We start from the raw sequence: 21,651 nt of genomic DNA, 5'->3' as shown, positions 1-21,651 counted from the left end.
TAGCACGTACATACCACATCGAAATGAAGAGTGGGCCGCAGTTAATTGTGCTTACTTGGTGAAAAATGAACTACAAACCGGCATTTGCAAGGAAAGGAGAGGATGGCACTCCATGGGAATGCTGCTTCAGCTTTACAAAACAAAGACACCATTAGTGGGAGCTAATGGGGGCTTGGCTTGCATCTTTTGTCTTTGAAGACAGTGTATTAAAAGCATTTCTTTATTGATTTAAATCAGCAAGCAAAATACTACATTAAACAATTAAACTCGTGCAAAAACAGGGTTTCTCCTCGGCACAGTTCTGCCTGCAGTTGGAGAGGAAGAGGAATGGCAAAGGAAGCTAAAAAATGACAGAAAGGAAAAGCACAGAAAGAAACCTTTCTTTCAGTTAAGCGGGCACGGCTCAGCCTTCCTCCTCTTGTTTATGCCCACCGGGCAGAACACAGCACGACTGTCCTACCTCGCACTGGCCTGGTTTCAGCTTCAGGAATGCTTTGGTTGTTCGGCCCCTGGCATCAGATCCACAAGGCTTTTACTCTGCCAGTTCCTTTTTTGCTGTTTCTTCCCCATCTGACCCTTTGAATGCCATCCATGCACGCAGGATCTACTGACAATTCATCAGCTGTCTAGACTGACGTCGCCGTAATAATTAAAACCAAGGTAGAAATTGAAACAAGGCATGGAAAAATTCCCCCAAATGGGACCAAAAAGAGGGAAAAGGACAGAATGAATGCTGGAGGGCTGCATGTAGCTCAAACTGCTGTGTGAAGATAAGTGCTGAGCAATAGCATCACCATAAGAGAATCCCAGCACTGCTGCGCCCGGCACCTGGAGACCTGTTCTGCGTGGGACTGAAATCCCAAATGGGCCTGAAAGCAAAGCACACGTAAACACGCTGCAGAAAATGAAGAAGCATCAAATCCAATGCTCTGAAGCCTAAAATGGTCAGACCATGGCACCACAAGATGAGGAGTGCCAGCAGGGAACCAAGGGTTCTCAGCAGTAACACTGCCAAGCACATGACACCAAATACACCCCAATATTCTTCTCCAATGTGAGAGATGCAGTAACATGCTGTGTTTCAGAGTCATTGCTTTGCTTCCTTTTTTTTTTTTTATGTTAATCTTTTCCCCATTCTATTTGCCTCTGTCCTTTCCAAACCACCGAACACAGCCACCTCTGCTCAGAAAGCCCTTTGCTTGAGACGTGACGGCCAGGTAGGAGAACCCACACAAACAAAACCCCACGCTGTGTGTTTTCTCAGTGCACTAGGGAGCCCCTGCCAAAAGTAAAAAGAAGCTCTCTATATAGGAGATCACATTTACAAGTGCATTTATAAGCTACTGCATACTTAAGTGGGTTGGGGAACACCAAAAAACAAATGCATCAACATCATCTCCTCTAAGAGGCAGAAGCAGACACTGACATCTCTACCAACCCAGCCAAGTGCAAACTCCCCACAACCTCCCAACCCATCCCAAAACAGAAAGGGATTGGGCCACTGCTCAATTCAGCCAAAAGGAACAAAAGCAAACCCAAGAAGCAAACATTTCACTGTGAATAAAGCACCAGTGGTTGCCAGCACCCAGCCGACCACAAGCCCCTTCCTGCAGAAGCACTGCTTTTGGTAGCACATGAGCAGAACGACGCGTGGAGCTGGCTAACTCTACATGAAGTCAAAGCAAATCTTAGAGTAGAAATGCAGTGTGTTCTCCCAGTGTACACAACTTAGCTCTAAATTAAAGCCTATTTTACTACTTGAATTTCCAATTGAAAGCTACCGATTTAATTAAACTCTCAGGAAAAATTACTGCTTAAGATCCTTCAACATCGTTACCACAAAGCAATTTAAAAATTACATCCACTGAAGTCCAAATGCAGACTGATGACTCCTGCAGACTTCAGCACAGCTCCCATGGACCCCTTCTGCCTTCAGAGCTGACAGTCAGGGCAGCCTCATTTCTCCGAAAGCTTCACTCGCTGCCGGAGCACAAACAGCCAGCTGTTCTCTCAACAGCCATCTCAGCTAACCATGTGCCATTTTCCTCCAGACAGACAGAATTAATGCACAAAACTTGACATAGTTTGTTTATATTTGAACACAAGCGATTCTGCTTATTCGTGAATCTATCTTAATGAAGCTTGCCCAGCAACAAGAAACAGCAAGGGCAGAAACAGCTGATCCCATCGATCTACAAGAGATTTGCAGCCTAAATAGGGGGGAAAAAAAAGACTACAGATTCCTAGAGTGCACAAGGGCAGCACAGAGACTCCATTTGCACACAGCACAGCTCTCAGGGCCCTTTAAAAGCCCAGTGATCAATAAAGCGCAATTGGAAAACTTCGTCAGAGGGGTCTGCTAATGCTGTGGAGATTAAGCAGACGCTGATGTATGTTATCTCAGCGTTGAGTGGGTCGTTCTTTGAGAAGAGTGGACGCTGCCAGCGCAATAACGCCGCTGTGCCGAGCAGCACGGTGACTGCGTGTGAGCGCTCGGCTGGACTGACCACTGGTGGTTTCCCAAAGCTCAGCACAATCTCAGCTCTGGTTATTACTCCATTCACACCCTCGCGTGTGCCAATATCAGAAAACCCCAGAGCTGTGACCTCCTTGTGCTGGAATCGTGCGCTCCGTCAGCACACACGCTCGCCCATCCAAGTACGCGTCCGCCCTGTCAATAACACAGCCTGATAAGTTTAATTAATAGCCCCGCTTGAAAAACAGGCAAACATCAATAGGAACCCTTCCCCCCCCAAAAAAATCAATATGTTTTCTCTCAGCTTCATTGAAATTATTTAGCTTTCCTGTACCAGATGAAAACCAGATGTCCCACAGAGGGAGCGGCTGCACGAGCCAGAAGGAAAAACCAAGGCAGCAACGAGCAGGGCCCACCCATTCATTACCCCCGTATTTCACTCAAGCCATAAGGCTATTCATATTGCATCTCTATTATTACAGATATCGTAATCGTGATGTAATTCTGGAAACCTAAATTTTCTCCTCCGTAGCTGAGGAAAGGAGAAAGCAGCACGCGACTTTAACGGCTCCAGCAAAGTTCCTTTGTGCTGCATAAGCACTTTCAAAAGCTTCGCTCAGATTAATGCCAATATTACGGTCTGTAATCCCTTTTGAAGCAGACCAAGCCCAGTATTAATGCAGGCTTACTGGCTCTTGGATGCCCACTTGCTGTACTTCCAACATGAAAAAAGGAGTTTGTGCACACAAGGTGATTTGGGAAGCATCACCCCATGCACACTCCTGGGAATATTAAGTTTTATCCACACCATTTGCATCAGGAATGGAGCTGCATGATGTAAAAAGCCAGGAGTGAGACAAAATGAAGAGTGATTTGCAAAGTTACACAAGGGCAAAATGGTTGGTGACCTGACCTCACTGGATTTTTGCTGTCACACTGGAACAGGCTGCCCAAGGAGGCTGTGGATGCCCCATCCCTGCAGGCATTCGAGGTCAGGCTGGATGTGGCTCTGGGCAGCCTGGGCTGCTGACTGGTGACCTGCACACAGCAGGGGGTTGGAACTGGATGGTCATTGTGATCCTTTTCAACCCTGGCCTTCCATGGTTCCATGATTTTCAGGCATAATTCTCAAGAAAAGCACTGTGTTCTAACTCTTCTGCAAGCTTTGTCAATGTCTTTGCTCAGGGTCTTCTCATCCAATGCTTCTGGCAGTAGAGCTCTTGAACTTTAATCAACTCTATGATAGCCATTATAGAAGCTGCAATTCAGAGCACAGGCCCAGCTTCTTCAATTTGCAGAAAAAGAAAAGCCAATGGGGAAATGAGCCTTGTCATGATAGATTAGCTGCACAGAAATCAATCATCAGACCCTGTTTGCATACAGGCAACACACACACAGCCAGCAACACTCAGAACCACAACAGCAATCGCAGTCACCAAGCAAACATGGAGCTCTCATTGTGGGCCATTCACTCACTTTACAGAATCACAGAATGGCCTGGGTTGAAAAAGACCACAATGATCATCTGGTTCCAACCCCCGCTATGTGCAGGATCACCAACCAGCAGACCAGGCTGCCCAGAGCCACGTCCAGCCTGGCCTCGAATGCCTCCAGGGATGGATTTCTTCCAAACAGATGTAACACTTAAAATTCTCCCAACATTAAGCTGCTGTTGATGTCCAGTTCCACTCCCCATTGTAAGCCATGAACCCACAAACACACTCAGGCATTCACCAGGACCAAAGCAAGCAAGCAGCAACACCTCACCTTCCCATTAACAGACGCAAGAGTTGCAATAGCAGACAAAATTTCATTGCTAATGACTCTCCAAAGTATTTCTGGTATCTGACACAGACGGACGAGCTTTTTCATAACATGAGTAAAGGGTTTTTTTTTGCTATTGTATGCATTCCTCTGAAGCCTGAGAGTTAAGTTCACATCATGCTTTTCAGAAGGCGGATGCCAAACCGCAACCCAGCAAACTTCGCTGGGTTTTACTTGATTAATCGCTTTGGCCTCCTGCATGACACCTCCAAAGCAGAGTGGTGTTCAGCAGCCCAATCCCTTGATACGTGTGAAATATCAACACCCTGGAGCTCAGATGCAGAGGGAGGAGAAACATTTCTGTGTTTTACTTTTCCCTGGAAGGCTGGCTTTGCTGCACATCAGTGCATTGCGTTTTGTGGGGCTGATCCATCGCTGACTGAGAGCTCTGGGAAGGACAGGATGGAGACGGGAGGGAGCCGAGGCACCGCTGCTAAAACAAAAAGAGCAACCAAATGCAAAAGCTGCACGTTGCATTTGGCAGCACGCTGGGATTAGATCACTGCGAATCCCAGCTTAAGCCCCTTAATAAAGTTCAAACATGAATTTCCTGACTAAGGTAAAAAGCCTGGCTAAAATTTATGAACTGCTGGCAAGTTTACCTCCATCCCAGAGGCCTCCAAATACCAAGAAAACTCTGGCCCACAAATGCAGAGTTCAGGCAGATAATTCAGCTACATTCCTCTGTTAGCATCGCTGGAGCTGGAGCTGAGGCAATGAGGAAATAAAGTGCAGTGAGAACGAAAAGACATGCCAGTGAAATACGAAGTTGGATCAATCGGCAGGAGGTAAATACCCACGCCGTGCATCACATGGCCATCGCTCCCTGCCGGCAGCAGCGACTGCAGGGCTCTCTCTCATGCACACTGCTGCTGCAGCACAGCTGGGCTCAGACACCAGCAGTGCTATTATGTGGTTCTGCAAACAACCTACTTCACTACTAAGGACACTACTTTCCAGAACACACCCCCACTTTTTCAGAGCCTTAAACTAAACTGCAAAATGCTATTTCCAAAGCTCACAAAGTTTATTTTCAATTAAGGAGTGGATACGAGCCTCGCACAGAGGGACATTTAATTTCCTGCTCTAGGGAGGCAGGCAAATCTTCAGTAGCTTCACCAAACAGCCCACTCCACCTACCAGCAGCTGATTCCTATCTCTGCCCTGAACAATGCCTTCTAAGAAGCCTCATTGTGCTCATTTCAGAGCCCTTCTGATCTGCAGGGTGAGGAGCATTTGCAGTCCAGAGGAGGTTTTGTACAGACTGGGAACTGGGAATGCAAAGCTTGCAGCGCGTGCAAAGGGCAGAGAGAAGCAGAGGCACTGGGATGCAGCACTCAGTAAGCACAAGCCTTTCAATGAAACGAGGCTTATCCAGAGGTGGAGGAAATGTCTTGCTATATCTGTTACCTGTCACTAACTACCTGGCACTGGGATGCAACAGATGCTTTCTCATTTTCATCTATATCTGGAAACAACAATTTCTACTCTTCAGAATGGTTTTCTGCAGCACCAAGATTGCTTCCACTAAAATATATAAATGCAACACATAAATCAGCAGTTTCACAGTGAAATTTGAAAGCTTTAGGAAGAAAACCCACAGATAACACTCACTGTTCAGCAAGCAGGGACACAGCACTACCCCCTGTATCTGCCCCTGTATCTGCCCCTGCCAGCCTGCATTTCCTAACTCTAAGTATGAAGGAAGCAGTAATTCTTCCAAAGAGAAACTAATTTTGTATTTAATTAAAATCATTTCAATCTCATCCTTGAGCAGAGGGAACCAGAGGGATGCAGTGGTGCTGCTGAACAGCTGTGAATCAGCATTGCCAAAAAAACATAATAACCAAAAAGATGCCACCAACATTTTATCTCTTTCTTCAGTTTTGGTGAAGCTTTACAGGACACACCATGGCACCACTGACATTGCAAGAGTCACTGTTAAATTCACTTATTTTGGAAGCCAGAGGCTGGACCAGAGCCCTGCCCTCACTATCCCACCCAGCACACAGCACCCCTTCCTCAAACACTCCCAGAAACATTTTTAAGCCAGCCCTCAACTATGAGGCAGATGGAGGCTCCAACGTTTTGCCCTCATCTCAGACACGAGCATTTTCATTCACCTGCCTTCCTTCTCATTTGACATCACTCACACAAGTCTTCCCCAAGGTCATACAAACTAAGTACACCTGCCTACTCTGTGGCCACCTGCAGCTCTGCAATCCCTATCATGAGTGCTGTACAGGAATCCCATTTCTCTGTTCTTGCTCCCTTCCACCAAACATACTACGGATTTAGAAAACATTGGCAAAAAATAATCAGGTTTTCTTGTTTTTATCTTGGCCAGAAATCACTGATTTTAAACTAAATACATTCAATATTACTTAAAAAAAAAAAAAAGAATTGATTACAATTACCCAAATTCCTATTTCTTTTACTAGTGCTTGTGGATTATTTGGCTTCCTGGTACCCTTTGTAATGAAGCCAACTGATGCACTTTAAATAATCATAGAATCACAGGATGGCCTGGGTTGCAAAGAAGCACAGTGCTCATCCAGTTCCAACTCCCTGCTGTGTGCAGGTCGCCAACCAGCAGCCCAGGCTGCTCAGAGCCACATCCAGCCTGGCCTCCAATGCCTGCAGGGATGGGGCATCCACAGCCTCCTTGGGCAGCCTGTTCCAGTGCCTCACCACCCTCTGATGAAAAACTTCCTCCTCATATCCAACCCAAACCTCCCCTGTCTCAGTTTAAAACCATTCCCCCTTGTCCCATCACCATCCACCCTCACACACAGCCGTTCCCCCTCCTGTTTATCCGCTCCCTTCAAGTACTGGAAGGCCACAATGAGGTCTCCCTGGAGCCTTTCCCTTCTCCAAGCTGAACAAGCCCAGTTCCCTCTTCCTTTCTTCATAATAATTGCTCGCTGTAACTGCAATCCATCCTGCTTTGGTTTGTATGATGCTCACTTTTGAATACAATTTCAATTCTTAAGCGATACTGCAAATCTCTTTCTCTATTCTTCCTTTACCAATGGTTGCCATTAGGGTTTGGACTCTTGGAAATTGAAACTCACTCTTCTTTTTATGAAATTGCTGAAAACCTGAAAGTAGAATCCCCTTCTGGCTCAGCTTAGCTGGGAGCCATGCAGCTGTAAGCCAAAAGCAAGCAGCGTGCCTCCCTTCCTACAGCGTGCCCATCACACCCCAAAACATCACTGCAAAGTAACGCAGAGGGTGGCAGCGAGTGAGAGTTCTGATCTTGAAAGCTGCCTGGATTCACTATGGTCGCACACAAGCACAAGCACAGTCCCTGCCGGGGACACTCAGCGTTACTTATGGCACTGGAGGAAAAAGGTGAAACGCTGAAAGAACGAAAGAAAAATGAAGATAAACATGGAAGACGACAACTGAGAATGAATGGTAAAAACAAAGCAATTACCCCAAAATACGTGGCAAGGGGGTAAGAAGCACAGGAGGAAGGGAAAGGTGAGATAGGGGTCAACGAACAGCACTTCTTCCAGCAGAGGCAGAGCTCTGCTTGTCAGCCACACTGGGGAAACAAAATCGTTGCCCATTCTTAAAGGTGGAGAAAAAGGGGTTTCTCATAAGCCTGCTTGAATAACGAGTCACTTTTCCTGCCATCATTTCAGGTCAGAAATAACCATCTCTGTCAGTGAAACATAATAGAATGGACTTTCAGATTTGGGGGGGTAATGAAATATTTGATGACTTAAAAATGACAAATAATGCAGGGAAAAAAAAAAAGTCAAATTCCAACATTGATGCAGTCGATCTGGATATTCCACAGACTGTACAGAAAAAAGACTGAGTGATTCAAACCTGCTGAAGGAGATGAACGTCACACTGATACAGAGGCATAAGCTGCAAAATACCACATTTGGGAAGCACTGGTGGGAAGCATTCGGTGCAGGGGCATCGCTGTGTGCCTCCTTTGTGCTGCTGCTGCCAGAGGCCGCACAAGTTCTTCTCATCTTAGACACCATCAGGGCGATCTGTGCCAGGCCCCCTCAAGCTGCTCTGTGCACGGGAAGAGGAGAACGTGAAGCACCCACTGCCTGACTCACAGCACACAGGAGCAATAGTAGCTGGACGCATGCCGGGTTAAAAACAGTAAGAAGCGAGCAAAGAGACAACACTGCCTCTCCCATTCGTACAAAGCCATTTTTAAGATAGGAAAACTGCAGGGCATGTGGTACAACCTCGTAACTTAAAAACAGCACACTGAAAATCGGACCTGGGGTACTAAACTAGATGATCTCATTTCTTTTTTTCTGACAGAAAAGATGCTGCTGACAGAGCACTGATGCTGCTCTACAAAGCACCGGAGGAGCAGCTCAGGATGCTCCTCACCCAGCTTTGCATTGGTGGCTCCTGGTGACAGCAGCTCCTCCACATCCAGCACTGCAGGTCCGGCCGTGCCCAGCTCTTGGAGTTAATGAATGTTTTTCTCCGCTCAATAGCTCTTTGTTCAGCTCTGGACATGTTTGGAAGCACAGCCTGCAGCTCTGGCAGGGGAGCAGTGTTGCACCTAGCTGCGGCCAGCTGCTGCCGGCAGCTCCCAGCTCAGGCAAGGAGGGGAGCTGCTTGCTTCTAGCTGAAGCCAAGCTTCATACACTCAAATTAAATAGCTTTTAATTGCTGCTTACATATGCCTCCAACAATTCAACGAGAACAAAAAAGGAAGGCTGTTAGACTTCCAGGCTGCAAGAGTGAAGCTGTAGCTTCCACGCACACCTGGGACTGGTGGTGTAATAACATGGCTCCAGAAGTTTAAAATAAAATCAAATTTCAATTAAAGAGATGACTGCAGTGCTGTTCCTAAGATTCCAACACAAATCCGCACCTACTGGGAAGGCACACAGCCCTGCACCTCTACAAAAAACTGAATGCTCTTTTACAAAAGCAACTCAAGCCATCGTTCTTCCTCTCTTTTTTTGGCACTGGCTATCAGGGATGAATGACAGCAACAGCTCCTATGCACAGCCAGCAATGTTCACTGGCCTATGGCTGAAACATTTTTTTGTTATTATTTTTAAACAATTGAGAAATCCCTGCTGGGACGTTCAGAAGATGCATACAAACAGCTGCTTAGAAAACGTGTCTGGCTTTTGCAGTTTGCAACGCAGTACTTCTTGTGACAAACAAGACCTCAAGATGTTGGGATCACTACGGGTTACCTAACAACCCAGTGCCAGCTCCTCGAGACCCGGGCACATCCATTACCTCTCAGGGATGAGTGGAAACCTGCTGCTTCTCTGTTTATGAAAGTTGAAAGTTAAAAAAATGATGTATTGATTTAATAGATTGAGTTGCATCAGTCCTTTCCAGCAGTGCTGACACACGGCTGGCTCCTCACTGGGTGGAGGAGAGCACCTGGTGGTACCGGTGGCTGGGGGCAACACAGGAACTCTCCTCTGCTGAAAGGTGTAAAACCATGAGAATATCAATAAAATATCAAGCTCATCTTGAGGCTTTCAGCTCCTTTAATTAAAGGGAAAACAGTATTTAAACAATTGTCATATTGATACTAGTCGGAGCAAAATGACAGTGAGAAAATGCTCCTGCATTACTCCGTACACGAGATTTCAAACACTGTTAGCTTTTCTGGGATTTCTAGCAGTTACCTTCACGCTGAGAGCCCATTTACTGCCATCTCACAAAGAGTCTAAGCTTGCATTTGCCCATTAAATGCTTTGTAAAAACACACATGTATTGTTTACAAAGCTATTTTGCATCAGTTTGCACAGATATACCCCCAAAAGTTTATAGACCCACGGATGCCTCAATACACAACCAAGACCTGCCTAAAAAACCATAGCATGGTGGGTCACAGCGTGCACCACGTTCCTTACGTTAGGAGTTCAAAAAGGAAGATGGGAGACCCAGGTTTCCTGTTTTTTCCCCAGCACAGAAGGTCATAAGGGCTCCTTTGCAAGAAAAATGTCCATTGCTCATCAGGTGTAATAAGCACCTGAACTATCAGCGCTTACCTGAAACGTTAACTTCACCTTCGTACCTCACATCCCATCCCGTCTTCAGGTTGGTATTTTCATCTCTTATTTGGATGGAACAGAGAGAGAGCTAATCCAGGACAAGCTCATGCTTTTATATGATTGAGCTGTAGCTAAATATTACACCTCAAGCACCTGGGAATCAAAGTGGGTCCCATAACTTCTCCCCACCAACTTTCCCACTGCTGAGATAATGCACCATTAAAAATCTTCCTTTGGATAGAAGCATGACCTTTGGAGCTCCAGTTTGCTGGTTCAGAGCTGGGAAGCCAGAGCAACTCGTTCCCCAAGCACTCGGAATTGGTGGGTGCTGAACGAATACTTCACATGCAGCTCTTTATGCCAGGCTTAAATGGTTCTGGCCAAGCAGTTCTGACCTTTCTGACCATTGCACCTGGACTGGAAGCTGTGCATATTTGGGTATGGTGAACTAAGGCAGCGAATGGTGCCACCAAGAGGGGTTGAATGCTCAGGAAGCTGAATGTATGAGGACCAGGAACACTGCACAGGAAAACCAGAAACCCATCCCTGCATCTGACTGGGGACAGAACACAAAGTGGTTTGAACGTGAGGCTGTGGATGCCTCATCCCTGCAGGCATTCAAGGCCAGGCTGGACGTGGCTCTGGGCAGCTGGTTGGTGACCTGCACACAGCAGGGGGTTGGAACGGGGTGATTATTTGGTCCTTCTCAACCCAGGCCATTCTGTGATTCTGTGATACGAACAGATGTGTAAGTTGGAGGTAACGGCTACAAAACTGGTGGCCACCAGTAAAGGACCACTGAACACACACAAAACATCTGCAATTTGCAGTGCAGTATAAAGAGAGGAGAGTCATTGGCAGATGGTGTTTATTCCACAGAGTTCAACTATTTCACAGGAGCCCCGGAGTCACTACAGGAGAGACATACCAGTAACTGGAAGTTCTGCAATAACAACACTTTTGGAGAGCAAACCTCCTTTGGAATGAGAATGAAAGCGAAAACATTTCCTCTTCTATATGTTGCCTATTTCTCTCTCTAAAAAAAATGTCCAACTCTTGGAGTGTTTCACTGAAGGACATACACACAAACCACACGTGCAAAACACCTGGCATGCTTCGTCGATGCCTTCTTAAATAACATCAGGGCTGGCATCTAAATGAAAAGCAACAATCCATACGGTAATTAAGCAGTGAAGCTATGCACTCCACATCCCTGATGGAGCATCAAGCTGAGCACAATGAAATTTTCACCTAAGGCATGGCGTGAAGTGTATTGGAAACAGAACTACACGGGCAGTTGTTCCTCTGATATCTATGTAGAACATCTGAATCTGAGAAGCTGTGCTGGAACTAACTACGGCAGGAGTTCTGCTCTCTGGCAATCCAGCTCTACTGCTACCCTGCTGAAAATGCCATCTTCCATAGGTAAACAGGCTACATAAGGAAATGGGAAATAATTCAGAAAAATGCAAAGAAAATCACCTATTCAAACCAATTCAAACTTTGTCTTTATTAAAAAAAAAAAAAAAACCATGGTATTTAGGTAATATAATTTATCATGAAATGAACAGAGAATTACATCATTTCACAGACGCCAGAACTAGGCAGAAGTGACGGGATTTGACTGAGGTCAGCCAGCAGAGTGAAACAGCCCTGCACAGCCACTCTGAAAAGCACTGCTCCAAAGCAAGTCTGCCCACTGAATCTATTAGGAAAAGGGAGAAGACTTCAGGCTTATGTCAGATGCACATCAGAAGGAGGCACCCCTGCACCCAGCTCCTGGACAACACCACAGCATTCAGATGACAGTAACAGCTTGCCTTGGAAAGCACAGCTTGGACAGAGCTCACCGGAATCTTGTAATGACTTCTGCAAGAAAAGAGCTCCAAAACAATAGCCTTGGGCTATTCCAAAAGGTAAAGCAGGAAAATAGCAAAGCTGCAGCAAACCTTGCGCTCGCTACGCTTCCGCTCCCTCCCTGCGAGCGTGGCTGCAGAGCTATTCCCAGGAACAGGCTGTGCTCTTGCAAGTGTTTTGCAAGCAGGCCGGGTACTAAATTGGAATGAGCTCCTCTTATTTGCTGTGCTCTGGTCTTAAAATCCAGAGTTGAAGCACCAACAGGTCCATCGCTGTGCACTTGCCTCTTAAAAGGCAAGCCTGAGATAAATGCAATTTTGTTTTCGATAAACAGAAGAAAAAGAGGATCCAAGGAGGGTTCTAAAGGAAGGGAAAAGAATGAAGAAAGAGGAAAAATGATACAGATGTCCAGCAGCCACCACAAACACAAGGAATCAAGAGGTCAACCTGCAAACTGTTCTCAAGGTAACAAGCCCTCAGAGCCAATCCTCTCTGCAGATCCCTTTTTAAGGCAATTCTAGGAAGTGAAGGAAAAACAGAGGTATGCACATCTTATCTGTAAGGCTACTTGATTTGTGACTGCGTTGAATAGAACTGGCAGACCAGAAGAAATTCTGGATTAACCCAACCTCGGAGCGACCTGAAAGCAGCTGAAGTGCAACAAGAGAAGCGCAGCTGCCAGAGCGAAGGAATGCAGAGTTCTGCCCCAAAAGCAAAAGGAGCAGCAGCCAGGATTCCCCAAACCCACAGTGCCCGGAGCCCAAGTCCTCAGGCTCACCAGTGGTATGCAGACAGAGAGCTGCTATCACTGCCTGCAGCTGCCAGAACACTTGCAGTGCTGCAGGAAGCATGGCCAACATATTCTGAGACACCAGCCAGGAATTAGGATACTCCCAAACAAACAGATGAAAGTTCACTCAGAAATAACAAAAAATGACAACTCTAACGAAAACTATTTCAACGAATTACACAACAGGCTCAAAGCAAATCAAGGAATGAATTACTGTATCCCACCTTTAGACTACCGTATCTGTAAAGGTAACGTTGCGGTTCGTTCTACTTCATTTCCTTACCAGAAAAGCCCTCAAAAAATAACATATAAGATAAGCTAGGTACTGATGACCAGAAAATAAACTGTTGGCTATTAAAATTCCTCTTGAACTATCCCCCAGCTCAGTGAAGCACATAGAAAAAAAAATACCTACATGCTACAATGCCACAAATTCAGTCTGCAACGTACAAAATAAAGGTTACTGGCAATTCATGAAAGGGCGAAAACAAACGCACTAATGAACTTGCCGAAGCCATTTGCTGTGATTCTTTTCCCTTTCCTGAATCATGTAGTATTTACTCTCCAGGCTGAAAAGCAACCTCCCGTTGCTATTCATCCTGTTGTAACTCACTTTATTATCAGCGTTTACCAGGCAGCCTCGTAATAAAACCGCAACTACTTGGGTTTTTTACACCATGAGAAACTTTCCACACTGCTATCATTTCCATCTTACCTCAAGCACTGGTCCAGCTCCAAGAATAATCTGCTCGACTCCGCTAGCAAATCCTTTCTGGCTGAGGGCAGTGAGGTGATGAATCAGAAAGTTTGTGCTCTGCGTCTTCCCCGAGCCGCTCTCCCCTGAAATCACGATGCACTGGTTCTTCCTGCGCTGAAGCATGGCATGGTAGGCCACATCTGCCACGGCGTAAATGTGGGGCTCCAGCTTGCCCAGCTGATGGTTATCGTACATTTTGACATACTTAGGGTTATAAATAGGTAGAAACTTGAACGGGTTGATAACTATGAGGATGCTGCCTACGTAGGTGTAGATTTTCTCTTGCTTAAAGCGGTTCCGGAGGTTCTCCAGGAGCGTTTTCTCGTTCAAGTCAGGCAGGCCGCACAAGTCATCGTAGTCCTTCTGCTGTGGCTGGGGCAGGAAGCCCCGCTCCACCATCCTGCGGCGCTCCTCCGTCACCCGCAGCCAGGACTGCAGGCTGCCATAGTGGATGGAACCATCGAGGTTCTTCTCCCGCAGGAGGAAGCGGTAATCCTCGCCGCTCGTCCGGTTCTCGAGAGCCATGCGAGGCCACAGCATCATGCGCTGGACCGGGCAGTCGGTGGGGTTGAGGATCCATTCCTCCCCACCGAACTCCTTCACTTCCGCGAGGACGTAGCATTTTGTTTTCTCGAGCTGGAGTTTATTGATGAGCAAATCGATCACCTCGGCAGCAGTAGAGGTTTTCCGGGCGGTGATGGGGCAATAGATGGTCCCTTCGGCGATGCTCCCGGGGTAGATGTGCAAGGTGTACTCGCTGTCTTCAAAGCGTCGTCTGCCTCCAACATCATTCACACTCATATTGGATCCTTTCCCATCAGTACCTGCACTGCATAGTTGGGACGGGCCTGGACGTTGTCAGGTCATCATGCTATCAACACTGAAAACGGAGAAAAAGAAAGAGGTTAAGCTCAAATGCTGCCCACTTCAGGCATATAAACAGGAAGGGGAACAACTGCTTACAAGGGTGGATAGCGATAGGACAAGAGGGAACAGCCCTAAGCTGACACAGGGGAGGTTTAGGTTGGATGTTAGGAGGAGGTTTTTCACACAGAGGGTGGTGAGGCACTGGAACAGGCTGCCCAAGGAGGCTGTGGATGCCCCATCCCTGCAGGCATTCAAGGCCAGGCTGGATGTGGCTCTGGGCAGCCTGGGCTGCTGGTTGGCGACCTGCACACAGCAGGGGGTTGGAACGGGATGAGCACTGTGCTCCTTTTCAACCCAGGCCATTCTGTGATTCTATGATTCAGGCTCACCACTACTCAGACAGAGCCACCCACATCACCTCAACCTTTTGCAAGTTTTTCCCTGGCCCAGAGGCATCAAAGATGCAAGCAGCCCCCCTGGTATTCCACGCATTTTCATTTTTACTAAGAATAAAATCAACACAAAAAGCATTCCTTTGGGAACAACACACCAGACAGCACGCTGAACCAGCAGTGACATAGTGCTCACACCAAAAGGTGCTTCAGTTTCATCAAATTTCACTACCAAATAGCTCACATGAGAGTTAGTTAGTGCCTCCATTTCTATGTTTACAAGTTTCATGCAAACCTAAGGCAAGCATCATCCAAACATGACCTTGGAAAACTTTGGTTCTCCCAACACTGACTTCCCTTTGCACATAAACTATGGATTTTCTAGAGCCTCTAAGAGAATTCATCCTACCTTAAATTTAAAATGCCAGCTTAAGCAGCTTTAGGGAGCCACCTTAAGGGCACGTCCCAGCCGAGCAGAAAACGCTTTTCCCTGTCAATTCAAAGGCCCTTCTGACAAGCAGTTAAAATGACTCTTGAAACAATGATTTATTTGCCTAGTCACAAGTTCAAAAACCGCCCGTGACTCAGCTCTCATGAGGTTCAAGTTGTCTCAGACTGGAAATAGATTTAATTCCTTCACCAGTTCAAGAATCGAAACTGCTGATAAGCTTTGCTGCAGCACTAACAGATGGAGGATCTTGCACTGGTTTCTTTTACCCACTCCTACCACTGCTCTGAAATCCAACCTGTGACACAAATCACTGAATTACTGCGTACTGTTAGAGTGCCTGACACTCTCAAATCTCAGCTGCTTTGCATTAAGACAAAACGACCACTCATCTCTGCTGGGAACCTCTTCCCTGCCCCAGAGCCATAACCCCACAGCAGTGGATATAACCTTTTTCTCCCAACCCATCAGGGCTCTAACAGTGGCACTTCTGCATCCACCAAGTCCACCTTACGTGTCCACACTTACAGCAGGTATGACACATCACAGCCCACTCACTCATGCATTTTTATTTCTCTCATACTGCCTAAAACCCACAAAACTCAAACCTCTGGTGCTGAAACATCAAATATAGGAAACTTCTCGGACTTCATCCCCAAGAAGACAGGACACCCCACCGTCGGCCCCAAATAAATGCCATTCCAGAGCCAGAGGTCCTCAGCACCCCAACAAGTCACAACGAGCTCAAAATTCCCCTCAAAGATCTTCATGTAATTCCACCATCGAGACAGAAGAGAGGTGAAATTTCATATAGATGAAGGTTTGCGTGATGTCCAGGCTCATGCTGAGCTTTTCATTGAGCATCAAGCTCAGTGTGGTTAAAAGAAGTGTCAGAACCCACGCTGGGTCTGGGATGCACCTGAGCTCCAGGTATTTGGAACTGGGCCTTGGTACTCCTTTCAAACACTCCCCCTGTCCTTGTGTCCCAACATTACCATCAGTACTCAGAACCGCACCCCTGGAGACTGGGATATTTAATTCCTTGCACACATTTCCAATATCCCCAAATGAAAAGCATTATTTTACGTTCTACCATTGCATTGTTTCTCACTCCCATATTTCATGAAGTATATTATCCCTAGCCACACGCTATGCGAAGCAGAGAAATTAATATGTCACAGTGAAATACATCAGGCATGGCTACACGGCGCATTGCTTGGTAGCAGGACATATATTATGCACTGGGAAGCACTCCAGCTGCTCTCCTATAGGTTTAGGATAGGCACAGATGCAGCAGGGATGATGTCAGCTCTGCGCTGCGTTGGGCTTTCTTTGTCCAGCTCTGAGCCTCCGGTATCAGCTTCTCTTTAAGGAGGAAAAAACACTTAAGCTCAGTAATTCCTCATCGAGACTTTCCTTCAAAGCTTAACACGAGACGGTCAGCTATTTTTATTCAAGTTATCTGAGCCTATCAAAGGCTGCTGATTCACGTGAGAGCTGCAAACAATGCTTTAAGTCAATCACTGAGCAAAACCTCCTTCCACGCTGCCTCCTCCTTGCCCTGCACACTCACAAGCTCGGTAAAGCAGCCTGCCCCTCTGCCCAGGATTGTTTTTTTCTTCCCCATAGGAGCTGAATCCCCATGGCCTCAGCAGCACAGCAAACATCACCTGCACCCAAACAGCTCTGAGCCTGCCAGAAGGCAGAGCCAAGCGCCAGCCTCCCGCAGCACCCAACGCCCCGCGCTTCCATCCGGCACAATGAAATTTGGCGAGGTGAGAAAGTGGAGAGGTGTTAATTTGAGCCCCATAAATCCCCACAAGGCTCACTACGTGATTTACTCTTAATGACATTAAACACGTCTTGGAGCATTACGCCGGGTCACAGAAATGTTAATGAAGGTAATTGCCTGCGGCCACCGATGGACAGGAGCCTGGCTCTGCTCAGCATCTGACACAGCTCACATGGGCAGTGAGTTTTACAACAAAGCATGATCTCCCAAGTGCGAGGCTGCGAACTAAGCCTCGTACCCTCCTGCATTACAAAGCACATTCATATTTACAGATATTTAGGAGCAGAGGATCCCACGTAAAAGTCACAACGATAACATGCTGACCAGCTGGCTGAAAGAAAACACGTCTTGTGATGGTCAGCTAGGCCTCGAGTATATGCTGAGATGTAAGTGGTGGTGTACATCTACACTGCAGGCAATCACAACATGGTTAAAGTTTAAGGCAGTTAAACACTGGTAGCAAACATGCTTTCTTAAAGAAAATATATATGCAGTAGTATATTGGGAGTGCTTTTGTATTAGGGAGTGCATTCTGAAGCAAGTTTTATACTCTAAGCAACATCACATGAGTGAGAATGGCTGCGTTACCTTTGGGAAAGTCCAAAAAAGTAGGGAGAAAAGGAGTCTGGAGCCTCTGTGATTATGTATCACCACAAAGAGCACAAGTGCAGGCTTTCAGTTGTGCTATTTCCTGCTTTTCTGCTCAGAAAGACATATCTCAGTATTTTCCTTTTCAGGGACAATGTAAGCAGCACGTGGCAACAAGCCAAAATAAGCTGTCCACTGGAAGCATCAGTACCCGCTATAAATAATCCGAGACAGCTAAAGCTTGAAATGATGGCCAGGGCTTGCCAAATACTGGAGGACTGGAAAGAAAAGAGAGCAGTGTCAGAGATGAGGCTGCTAGAGGGGCAGTTCTGGAAGCAAAGTTCATTTACAGTAACAGCGAGAGTAACTACAAAAATAGAGAAACTTGCTTCCCTTTCCTAATCCTCAGACAACTGCAAAGCCTCGGCTGCTCGAGCCGCATCCCTGCACCAGGATGCACACCGTGTGCAGCAGAAACTCCTCAAGCAGATAACTTAATCTGAGACTGAACACTGAAACGTGCTGCACTGCTTAATCTGAACTTACTGGCATATGAGCTCTCTGAATTTCTCTTCGGCAGCAACAGAAGGGAGAGAGCAACCCTCAACAGTGAGCTGGTACCGGACTGGCACATCTGTCACAGCTGATGCCATCAAAACTATGGCATCCAGGAAAGGCAGAAAAGCTCGCCGTGATGCCAAATGTCTCCTTGCACAGGGAAGAGAAAGACAAGGGTATTTTCCTTAATTTATGAACAAAAAGATCTATAAAAACATGCAATGTTTCAGTCATCCAGTGCGCAGTTCCACAAACCAGTTCATTCAGACATCAGTACAATGCTAATCCTCCTCTTTTAACAGCCTTTCTGTTCTTTGCTTATCCTCTTCTATCATGAGAAGAGGAAGGTTTTCCTCTTCTCATGATAGAAAAATGAATATTGTAGCTTAATCATCTACCTCAGAACAGCCCAAAGAACCTCAGGTTGTAGGTACATGGGCATTGCCGCCTGAAAGTACCACGTCTGTACCTGGGTATTGGTGGGGGGAGGACAGCAGGAGGACAGGGGGCTGCTTTGCAGTAGAATTGCTGCAGGGTTTCCATAAGAGAGCTTCATCTAAAAGAATTAGTTTAATTCTTTTGGGGTTTGCAATTGGGAAAAGTGAGATTTCTGAGTGTTTCAGTGCTGGCTTGCAATCGCAGCTCAAATGGAGTTCAGAAGGAAGAACAAACATGGACAGCAAAGAAATCAGCACTCCAGGATTCTCTGTATACAGAGAAAAGCCCTCATGTACAAATTCCAGAGGAGCATACCTGGACTGACAGATGTCAAGCAGGAACCAACGCAACACAACGCCAGAGACACCAAACAAAAGTGCTGACCCTTCACTCCCCACCCCATAGCAAACCCAAACAATTCTGTAAATAACCCCTCGATCCCTGCAACCCAGGGCAGACTCATAAACATCACAAGCTGTTTCTGTGGCTGATATTGTCATAACAAGAGAAGAAACCATGCTCAGCCAGCACTAAGCACCATCCCTGGTAAGGGAGGAGGGGAAGGCAGTGAAAGTATCTCTGCAAGCAGAGGTCAGCCCCACCACCATGCCTTGGGGGTCAGGAGTACACAGAGCCCCTCAGTAAGATGCCCAGAATATGAAAGAAGCAGCTGTGGATACACAGCTAAAACCATGTCAACAGTTCCCAAGGACTCGTGGTTGCCCTTACTGAGTGCAACCTGACATAGGATGAGAACCCTTCATAAGCTGTCCTTAAGCTCGCCAGCTTTTCCACTGACTTGAAAATTGAGAGATGTCATCTCAGCCTTGTTTTCCCCTATTTTTATTTTTTTGTTCATCACTTCTTTCAGCAACTTGATTATTCACCTCTGTCCTAAACAGAGACCCACACTTCAGCTTGCTGCATGGAAGCTTCTCCACGACAGCAGCACTTGCCCTGCTGTGCAATGCAGGTCTTTCTTCTCTTCCTGAGGTGCACCCTGTTTGCCATGCTTGAATCTTACAATTCTTCCTACTTAAGAGGCCTGTGGATACACAGAATACCTCAGCAGATGATTTCAAATCCTGGAATTACCCAACATTTTGAGGTTTTGCTATTCCCCTGTGGTCCAAGAGCTATGAATGCCACTCAACAGCCTTTCTCCTAGCAGCTCCAAGCAGAGCCAGGACACTGCCACCCCTTAACCATTCTCTTGCTGACGTACTGCGTGGAAATCTGCTGGGCTGTAGCAGACCTTTTTTCTAAGACAAAATGGAAAGGGAAAAAAAAAAAAAATCACAGGAAAAACTGTTGCAAAACAGTTCCTAGAGGCCGTTGAAAATTGTTCCTATGAACAGGGAGCTGACTTAAGGCATGAATAATATCACAATCGCTTACTCTTCCCCTTAAGGTCAAAGCACCTTCTGTGCAGAGAATGAATCAGTGTTCAAGGAATTAATCACAGCCACGCTGTGAATGAAGCTCTTGTCTGCAGGGTTCCTGCCTCGCTCGCTGGAGAAGCTGCAGTAGGCATAGATGAAGGCTCTCTAACACGGAGCAAAAAGGGCCCGCAGGAAGGCATGCTGAGGTCTTGTGATGGAGGAAACTGAATGGGAGAAGTGATTTCCATCTCTACTTCCGTCACAGGCTTTCTGCATGATGCTGGGAGGCGAGAAGTGTGGTGCAAACAAAGCAAGTCACCGACGGCCACGGATGTTCCTCTTTCTTCGGATCCCAAACTGAGTCACTGCAGCCTGGTTCCTGGAAATGCTACAGTTGTCCTGAAACTCCACACACTAAAATAGCCTGCTTTCTCATGGCACACACCCAGCAGTTAGCATTTCCCGGCTGATACTCACCATGGCCCCCTCCCTCTACTTCATCTATGAAATCACATCAGAGCGAGCAAGGACACCGATGCTGAGTACTTAGCATGTGAGCATCACCACTAAAAGCTCTGTTCTGACCAGGGATGCTTGGTGATCGAGCTGGCACTGGGCACCCCGCTCTCCAGCTGCTCCCTGGGTCCTTTCTTCTGCAGTGCTCCCTAGCTTATGAAAGTCAGCAGTCTGAAAAATAGGTTATCCATGTAATGCTACAGTTTATCTTCTAACTTTAAATCAGAGCGACCACAGATGAAAAAACAGAGTGGGTCTGGGTCTTCAGAAGCCAAAAACCCAAAGGACCACAAGGGCTGGAAACTGCAGCCAAGAAAAAATAAAGGATAAAAATCAAAAGAAGTGTGCGATGCTCCCCTTTAACACAGCCATCATAGATCCCAGGATTATTTGCTGAAGAACTATGAACTCAAACACAGCACCTTCCTATTCCTTCCCCCATCCCTGGGGACTCTGAAGACCATGCCAGGCAGGGCTCTGAGCACCCAATCAACATGCAGACATCCCTGTTCCTTCCAAGGGAGTTGGGCAGGATGACCTTTAAGGCTCCCTTTCAACTCCAAGGATTCTATCATTCTGTCATCTCAGGAAGCGTGCCTGTATTACTCATATTTTTGTTAGCAGCCAGAGTGTTCAGATTGTGAACGTGAAGAAAACAGCATTTACAATAAAAGTCTTATGGAACCTGCTAAAAATGAAGGATAAGAAGCGCTGGAGCACAGAGACACTGCCAAGCATCATGCTGAGGATGCTCACCAGCCCCAAAACAGTCCCAGAGAATACCTTTTGCACAGCTCAGGGATTACAGAGGCATTGAGTACAAGATGCTTCTATCCTACAAGAGCCCGAGAAAAAAAAAATAAGCCTGGGAAATGATGAATCCTGCATCTCCTCACCAGCCCTGCAGGCACCAGTGTCAGGAGAAACTGGCTGAGGGATTCGACCACAACTT

General features: G+C 46.6%; 1 protein-coding gene across 8 annotated transcripts in view; it reads right to left on the bottom strand.

The window, feature by feature from the left end:
- Window positions 1-21,651, bottom strand: part of MYO9A (myosin IXA) — a 163,305-nt gene that overhangs the window by 118,628 nt on the left and 23,026 nt on the right. For all 8 annotated transcript variants that reach the window (XM_042824155.1, XM_042824163.1, XM_042824159.1 and 5 more), the window contains exon 2: window positions 13,677-14,598. In XM_042824155.1, the coding sequence (XP_042680089.1) occupies window positions 13,677-14,519 (843 nt within the window). In that variant the 5' untranslated portion in view covers window positions 14,520-14,598. The remainder of the gene's footprint in view (window positions 1-13,676; window positions 14,599-21,651) is intronic.

The sequence above is a fragment of the Centrocercus urophasianus genome, unplaced genomic scaffold (assembly GCF_019232065.1).
Source record: "Centrocercus urophasianus isolate 14NV4802_14NV808 unplaced genomic scaffold, USGS_Curo_1.0 seq_23, whole genome shotgun sequence".
Taxonomy (NCBI): domain Eukaryota; kingdom Metazoa; phylum Chordata; class Aves; order Galliformes; family Phasianidae; genus Centrocercus; species Centrocercus urophasianus.
The sequence above is the reverse complement of the archived record's forward strand: the minus strand, read 5'-3'. Positions and strand labels throughout refer to the sequence as shown.